This window comes from Tachysurus vachellii, chromosome 19, assembly GCF_030014155.1.
Source record: "Tachysurus vachellii isolate PV-2020 chromosome 19, HZAU_Pvac_v1, whole genome shotgun sequence".
Lineage (NCBI taxonomy): Eukaryota > Metazoa > Chordata > Actinopteri > Siluriformes > Bagridae > Tachysurus > Tachysurus vachellii.
This window is the reverse complement of record NC_083478.1, coordinates 4,799,615-4,808,181: the sequence shown is the minus strand read 5'-3', so window position 1 is coordinate 4,808,181 and position 8,567 is coordinate 4,799,615. Positions and strand designations below refer to the sequence as shown.

Below are 8,567 nucleotides of genomic sequence, written 5' to 3'. Positions count from 1 at the left end.
AAGCACTGTGTGGGAGCCCAACACAGAAAAACAGACTGTCTCTCTCACAGATACACCCGCTGGGCATGTCATCTATTAGGCATGGGCTTCGAGCTAAAGGGGGGCCCCATCAAAGCACAAAAAACATTCCTAACCCCCAAATCTCCCTGTGGCAGAAGAAACCGTGCTGCTGAGTGCGGCTGCAAGGAAGGACAATGAAAAGCGTGCCAAAACCGGAGGATCGGCCTATAACACCTCACCCTCCAGGAGAAGGCAATGTTTAAATTAGTATTATCTGAGGAAAAAATACTTTGCATGTTGAAATTATAGTCTGGTTGTGTTTATAATTATATGACTTGACTGGAGCTAGTATTTTTATGTCATTTTGTTACAGATTCACGTGGAAAAGCTGGAGGATGCCTTTGAATAGAAACCACTAAACACAACTGAAGAAGGTATTTATTTTAATTTGTTAATAAAGAGTAATGTGTTTAATTTAAAGGATGTGTATACTGTAAATTAATTTAAATGTATTTAAGGACATGAAATCAGATCTTTATCATCACAAAACAAACTTTATCATCCACCATTTCCATAAAATTAATTTTATTTTTCAGATGTGATGCATCCTGCAAAAAAAAATTAAAGCCAAGGATTTGGAGACCTGTCCCCTATCAAGGTCTGCTAGTGTAATCAGCAGAAAAAAGTTACTCATATACAGATCTATGGCCCCTCTGGCACTGACTGAAAGTGCACTGGACTGGTGGAAGTCACATGAGACAGAACTACTGTACCAGTCCTGGCAAATCTTTTCAAGAAAGAGTTTTCAATACTGCAGGAGACATTGTATCTTCTCAGAAAAGCAGTTTACAGCCAAATTGTGTTGATCAGTTTATATTTTTGAAACAAAATTCAAGTTAATAGTGTTGAAAATGCATGTTACAGCCATCACTCTGATACATTAACTAGCATGCTTTAATTGCACTGTGTGTGATATTACTGCCAGTTGCATTTTTGTATTTTTTGCATTTTTGTATTTCTGCACTTTGCAGTATTTCCTAAATGTTCAGGAAATGTATGCAATCTTTACAATAAAAAAAAAAGTTGTAAGTTGCTGAATGGTCATAAATTTCCCAAAAATGGAATTTATTTGCTCAGATGCAGATAGAAAATATACAAAATCCTTTTTCGAATCAAATTTCATTGTGAATCGTTTTAAATTGAATCGTCCTGAATTAGCAAAAATCATTCTTGGATCAGGGGGGCATGGTGGCTTAGTGGTTAGCACGTTCGCCTCACACCTCCAGGGTTGGGGGTTCAATTCCCGCCTCCGCCTTGTGTGTGTGGAGTTTGCATGTTCTCCCCGTGCCTCGGGGGTTTCCTCCGGGTACTCCGGTTTTCTCCCCCGGTCCAAAAGACATGCATGGTAGGTTGATTGGCATCTCTGGAAAATTGTCCGTAGTGTGTGATTGCATGAGTGAATCAGAGTGTGTGTGTGCCCTGCGATGGGTTGGCACTCTGTCCAGGGTGTATCCTGCCTTGACACCTGAGCACAGGCTCCCCGTGACCCGAGTTAGTTCGGTTAAGCGGTAGAAAATGAGTGAGTGAGAGTGAGTGAGTTCTTGGATCAAATCAAAAACCTCATAATTTGAATCGATTCACTGTCTACCCTTAAGATTCACAGCTGTAGTAATTATGGGTTTTACACTGCTATTGAGTGGGGCCTATCCAGGTCATCAACCGTCGTTTGAAGACAGTCAGTGACTCAGCTGTCCGAACCCCTAGGGGAAGTTCATGCCACAACCTCGGTGTCAGAACAGAAAAGAGCCTTGTAGTATACTTACCTCTTACCCTGAGAGACTATGAGAACAATCGAGCAGTGCCGCTCCGTTTCCGGTTTCTCCGAGGAGGACGTCTCTTCACTTCTTCCGCGCAGGGTGCTGCGGGCCCGAGGCGGGGGATCTTTCCCGCCCTCCCGCCCTTTTCCTCAGTTCGTCGAGGCGAGGGTTTGGCCGCTGAGTGTCGGGGGATGCTGCTCGGCACTACAGCTCGGCGGTGGACGTCACTCGGCCTAACAGCTTGGCTGTGGACTTCGCTCGGCCCTTCAGCTCAGATGCGGACATCACCTCGGCCCTTCAGCTCGGCTGTGGACGTTGCTCGGCCCTCTCTGGCTGCGCCGCCGTGTGCCCTGCTCCCCTCACCTGGCTCGCCGTGTGCCTTGGCTCCCCTCGCCTACCTCGCAATGGTCCTTGCTCCCCCCACTGGCCTCGCCATCATCCTTGCTCCCCTCACCTGGCAATCGGCGTGGGCCTCGCACACACACACACACACACACACACACATGTTATGTTATGAATGTTATGAATTTGTCACAAACATTTCACTGTCATCTAAACCCACAGACAACCTGAAAAACAGGGAGAAATGTTCAAGACAGCGATACTTTTACAAGAATGAGGAAAAATCACCTTATTCCCCTTATTCTAATGTGTTTGTGTGAAGACAAAAGCAATCAAACTCAGCGCATTAGCGGATTCACTTAATTTGATGGTTACCGATCGTAGGTAATAGTTATTCAATTCAAGAACGAGTTTTGCTACTTCAAAACGATTAAATTTTATCCGACGCACAATAACATTCGATTCGATTAATAATTTTGAATATTTTAGGCAGCTGAGCAAATAAATTCCATTTTGGGGAAATTTATGACCATTCAGCAACTTGATCCAGAACTTACCTTACTTTACCTGCCTTGATGCATTTTAAGCAAGATAAAATACTACTACTGGTATATATTCAATGCCCCCAAACGTTTTTTTAAACATTGCATACATTTCCTGAACATTTAAGAAATACTGCAAAGTGCAGAAATACAACAAAGTGCAAGTGCAACTGGCAGTAATATCACATGCAGTGCAATTAAAACATGGTAGTTAATGTTCAAATACAAAATTTATTTGTTTAGCGCGTTTAATAAGCAAAAAAAGGTAAAACAAAAGGTTAATATAAAGATTAATATAATACAAAAATTCAAGATTTATATTAGATATATTTAAATGTGTTTGTATTTATCCCTGATGAGCAAGTCTGAGGTGACTCAGGTGACTATGGCAAGGAAAAACTCCCTTGAAGGGTAAAGTAAGAAACCTTGAGAGAAGCCAGACTCATTTGGGTGTGAAAATATACAGTCTGACACTCTGTTCTCAAAGACCACATGAAGTTGGCATCTCCCCTTAGTATGTCCGAATACTTCATGAAGCAATGTCCAACTGGAGCTGGTACATCTCTAGATTCCTCGGGATCCTCACATGGTTGGCCTCATCTCAGTGAAGGTCCAAAATCTTCATGGCACCAAAGACGATCGGAGCTTTACAATTTCTGGATGCCTCGGGATGGGTAGAAAGAGAGAAGCAGTGGAGAGGGATTATCATATCTGCCAAGATTATGGGAAGTATTATGTGTATACCTGACCAAAGATGAAAGATAAATGAAAGATAAAAACCAAGATGAGTTTTTAATCTACATTTAAACTGGGACAGTGTGCCTAAGCCCCGAACACTATCAGGAAGTCTATTCCAAAGTTTGGGAGCTAAATATGAAAATGCCCTACCACCTTTAGTAGACTTTGATATTCTGGGAATTATCAGAAGTCCTGAGTTTTGTGATGTCAGAGAGCATGAAGTTACATGCTGTTAGTCATTTCATCTAGATCATTTGCGTTTAAGGGTTTAGTAAGAAGTTGAGACAGATCAATCAGGTTATTTGTGAATCTGTCTTTAGTGGTCGGAATAATAGTTCTACCGAGTTGATAATGTGGTGAGACACGGTTAGTCTGTTCTATAGGTAGTGTGTACATTATGAGGTAATGGTCTGTGATGTCATCACTTTGAGGTATGATATCTATATCAGTGACATCTATTCTGTGTCATATTATTAAATCTAGCGTATGATTAAGACAATGTGTTGGTCTAGTGATGTTTTAGGAGGTCCATAAATGTGAGTCCTAAAGTATGTATTGTCATCATGAATGTTAAAATCTCCTACAATTAACTCTTTATCAAAATTAACCAATAGGTCTGAAAGAAAACCTGCAAATTCTCTAAGAAAATCAGTGTAGGGCCCGGGGGGTCTATACACAGTTGCTAGAGCAAGGGACATCAGGGATTTTTTTGTGTGCATGTGGGAGAGTGAAACATAAAGAACAAGAGCTTCAAAGGAATTAAATCTAGACCGTGTTCTCTGAGTAACAGTAAATAAATCGTTAAAGATTGTGGCAACACCACCTCCATGACCAGTCTGATTAGGCTCATGCTTATAGATATATCCTGACGGGGAAGACTCATTTAGACCAACGTAATAATTCCTTTTAGCATGAATGGAGTTTCAGGAAGAGTTTGACCAAATAGGTTATTACTTCTCAAATCTGCCATACAGTAGGTGCAGCTGCAGGTATTTCTATCTTAATAGCATGGCGTCTGTGGAGATGGTAGCTAAGGTTTGTTGAATTTCCAAAATACTTTAACTCTTACTTACAATGACTAAAAACTATGAGTGACTTGTCAATCTTTCCATTTTGTTGTGAAACCCAAAGTATTCCCTGTACTTTGATTTCATTTTGGGTGGTGCCCTGCGAATCTCTCCCTCATTGCCCTCCATAGTGCATAAGACAGCAATTGGAGAGTACTGACGTAATTCACCAAGCCACTGTAGTGAGGGTGCAGGTAACTATGCAGATTCAACTAATTTAAAGTTTACATTTATTTTTAACATTTGGTGTCATTATATAATTGCGATTCATCAGATTTTTTTTTTATTATTTTCAATCAGCTATTAACAAACATAAGATTTACAATTCAAAACTCCATGTTTCAAGGGGGGCACGGTGGCTTAGTGGTTAGCATGTTCGCCTCACACCTCCAGGGTCGGGGTTCGATTCCCGCCTCCACCTTGTGTGTGTGGAGTTTGCATGTTCTCCCCGTGCCTCGGGGGTTTCCTCCGGGTACTCCGGTTTCCTCCCCCGGTCCAAAGACATGCATGGTAGGTTGATTGGCATCTCTGGAAAATTGTCCCTAGTGTGTGATTGCGTGAGTGAATGAGTGTGTGTGTGCCCTGCGATGGGTTGGCACTCCGTCCAGGGTGTATCCTGCCTTGATGCCCGATGACGCCTGAGATAGGCACAGGCTCCCCGTGACCCGAGGTAGTTCGGATAAGCGGTAGAAGATGAATGAATGAATGAACTCCATGTTTCAATATTGATAAATATGCTTCGCCAGGATTAGTTGTCAATGCATTGAGAAAGTTAATTAATTGTTTTCGTTAAATCGTTTCGTGAATCGTTAAACTATTCATTTATAATTAATTATGAATCTACTACACGGCCTTGTTTAATTGATTCCCAGCTGTTATGTGAAATGAGATTAAATTAATGTTTTGATTTGAAACCTACTAAACCTTTGACTTTTTTGATACTAAATTTGAAAATGTTCAGAAATTCAAAAACATCTCTCCGGAGAGACTCGAGCAACACCATAAAAATGTAATTAATCCTGATTACAAACTTTTATTATCTTCTAATTTTTATTTTTAGTGGAACTAAAAATAGGCAGAAATGTTGTATTAATGTTATTAATTTGGTATAATCAGTAGATTGATACATACAGATAGAAAGTCTGTATTTTTAGGACAGGGTTTAATGAACAGATTTGTAAAGTATAAAACCACAAACTCAAATCACATTCAGTAGTATAGAGGAAGAGAGCATTGTGTGAGTGTTGAGTAAGTCTACATTTAAAACATCAACACACAATATCTTGTTAAAAGTAGAAAGACCTGATGACATGCAGACCTTTGGGCAATAACAGCTCTGAGGAGTCAACTAAAACATTTCCCCGTGTGCTGGAAAGAGCAAAAGAAGAGTAAAAGTAAAGTGAAGCTTCATTCCATGATGAAGACCATCCTCATCTTCACCCTCTCCCTAATATCAGGTCAGCTGTTGTTTTTTTAAACAAATGTAAAGACAGTGATTTGTATTATGATTATGTACAATTAAAGACATAAGTAAGATTTCCGTTTGACTGACAGGTCCAGTGGGCTGTGCTGTGACTGGCTACTCAGGAGGAAGCGTCCTTATAATATCTGATCTAAAATGGGGTTCAGGATTTAGTAGATATATTTGTATTAAGGGAAGCATATCGTGCACAGATATAATACATAGTAACACCACAAAGAATTCTGTTCAAGTGGGAAGATTCATGCTGTATAAAAGCAGAAAGGGATTTTTGATAGTGTTAATCAGGAGGCTGAAGCCACAGGATGCTGGAACGTACACAATAGGGGGAATGAATGGGCCAAAAACTGATGTGAGCCTGACTGTTAATTATGGTGAGGAAATGTTTAACATCATTTCATTATTAACATTGAAGCATATTGTCTATCCAACATAAATGTGCACAGCTTTGAGATTTGTTTTCTTGTTTGTATAATTAACAGATTCTTGTTGTGATCGACTAAAAACAGTGAAGGTTTTTTCTGGACAGAATATCAGAATCACCTCTAACTATCCTGTGATTTACAACAGATACTACAAGTATATCATGAAACTTGAAAATGGCAGTGTTTCTAATGCCGTTCTAGATACTTATAATATACCCCAGAACAACAGATTCTCCATTTCTGATGACAGCAGAGCTAAAGTTCTCGGTATGAACATCAGTAATGTGAGAGAAGCCGACAATGGAGTTTATTTTTGTGGATTCTACAACAGAGAGAACTCAATCCAGTATTATTCCTTCTTCAGAGAGATTCATCTGCATGTTAGAGGTAAACTTTTACTCATGTTGTTTTAAATATATTTGAATATTTATACTAAATGTGAGTAATTTCCATGACAGTATTATATTCATGTATAAAGTTTTAAGACTGTGCAATTGTTTCTTTCGCGTTTCATACAAAATCTAAAGCACTGATTTCCATTAAGACAACGAATTTCAGTAAGAGTTTACTCAATATACATTCTGTAACACTTACACTTTTATTCTGTGTTCATGTTCATTGTTTACCTTAAGAGGATCAGTGCATTACAGTCATGATAATGCAAGCTTTAATGTCTTTATGTTCAAAAAGACCAGGAAGTGACCAGGAAAACTACTGTGCACACATACACACTACAAAATACATGTTTGTGCTCATGTATGAAGTTGATGTTTTTGGTTCTGTATTGTCTCTGTTTCTTTCTCCAGAATCCTCTGTTAACACCACAATCATCATCATCATCATCAGTGTGTGTGTGTGCTGTTGATTGGAGGACTTACACTGTTAGCGATCTACAAACTGAGACATGAGAGGGCACCACAAGGTACACACAGACACACACACACACACATTTTATCATGTGTACAGCTTTATCACTGCAGTCACCTGGAATAAATTGAACCATTTGTATAATTACAGTTTCAAGACCTTCATCTCAAGACAATGAACATGTGAGTATTTATGTCAAATTGTGTTAGACCTACATGTGTATCACTTTTTCACTTTTTATTTAGGTTTTTATTTTATCACTTTTTTATTTAGGCTTTTATTTTTAGATCATATCATACTTTTATGTACACATATGTGCTTGTGAGAAAATGTTGTTATTCATTGTACAAATGTTGCTACAAAGAATTTGCAGGTTTATGGGATTGGTGGATATTATTCCATCCTACTACAATAAACAGTAACAGTAATTTATTCCTTATTCTAGGCTCCTTCTGTTAATGAGAACAACCTGCCTAATTTACCCCCAAATGAAAACTTGAACATCAAAATGAGATCGAATGATCAGAGTCTGGATTCATCTACAAACCAGTCCGATGCAACGTACCAAACACTGGACCCACTCACCAACCAATCAGATTCAGGCTACATGTCTCTGAGTAACACCGCCGACCAATCGCATTCACACTACCAATGTCTGAATGCTAGAACTCAGGTGAACTCAGTTTACCAGACCCTTCATTCTTAATGCTTTCATTTTTTATTCTTTTTGAGTTTTAAGTTTGAGCATGTTGTTAATTGAAAACACTCACCTCAGAGTGTTAATAGTTACGCCTAATAACTGATTATTTACCAATAACAGCACACTTTACTGTGTTTTATATTATACTTACCACATTGCTTTTTATTTTTCCGGGTTTTAATGTTAACTGTGTAACCTTTAAAATGTTATTTGATGTGAAAACAAATGCTGTACAGTACATATGATCTATATGTGAATGAAATGTTGGTGACATGGTGAAAAGGTTTAACTGACCATTGTGAGTTGGTGAAGATTGTATCATAACACCTGAGTGAAAGTTTTTATTGTGAACATGTCAGTATTATAAGTGTATTTGCATATGAAGTGAAATTTGACTGCAAATTCAAATAATAAAAAAAACTGTAAAAAATAACTTTATAGTTTGAGGATAAAATAAGACGCATAATCATCAAGTTTCACTAAGAATAATTGAATCAGAAGGTAAGGGTTCATGCCTCTAAAGTGGTAGCTCAAGTGGTTAATGTTCTGTGTTGCTAACAATGTTTAGCTGAGTTATTGAGTCACACTG

General features: G+C 38.7%; 1 protein-coding gene across 2 annotated transcripts; it reads left to right on the top strand.

Moving 5' to 3' along the window:
- Positions 1-5,811: 5,811 nt before the first annotated feature.
- On the top strand, positions 5,812-8,425 carry LOC132862272 (uncharacterized). Of its 2 annotated transcripts, XR_009650005.1 has the most exons (6): positions 5,812-5,963; positions 6,061-6,360; positions 6,469-6,798; positions 7,218-7,333; positions 7,429-7,460; positions 7,724-8,425. XR_009650005.1 is itself a non-coding variant. In XM_060894217.1 (3 exons), exons 1-3 carry the CDS (start codon positions 5,921-5,923, stop codon positions 6,822-6,824), a joined length of 699 nt encoding a protein of 232 aa, XP_060750200.1. In that variant the 5' UTR covers positions 5,812-5,920; the 3' UTR covers positions 6,825-6,857. The 2 variants fall into 2 exon arrangements, 1 of the variants encoding a protein (XP_060750200.1); XM_060894217.1 differs by lacking the exons at positions 7,218-7,333; positions 7,429-7,460; positions 7,724-8,425 and having other exon boundaries at positions 6,469-6,857.
- The last annotated feature ends 142 nt before the right edge of the window (positions 8,426-8,567 follow it).

What these genes read in the sequence shown, in the direction of transcription:
- LOC132862272 (XM_060894217.1), top strand. Translation starts at nt 5,921, where the DNA reads ATGATGAAGACCATCCTCATCTTCACCCTCTCCCTAATATCAG. An exon ending in CACCCTCTCCCTAATATCAG is followed by an intron (nt 5,964 to 6,060) that starts GTCAGCTGTTGT and finishes TTTGACTGACAG; the next exon opens with GTCCAGTGGGCTGTGCTGTG. An exon ending in GAGCCTGACTGTTAATTATG is followed by an intron (nt 6,361 to 6,468) that starts GTGAGGAAATGT and finishes TATAATTAACAG; the next exon opens with ATTCTTGTTGTGATCGACTA.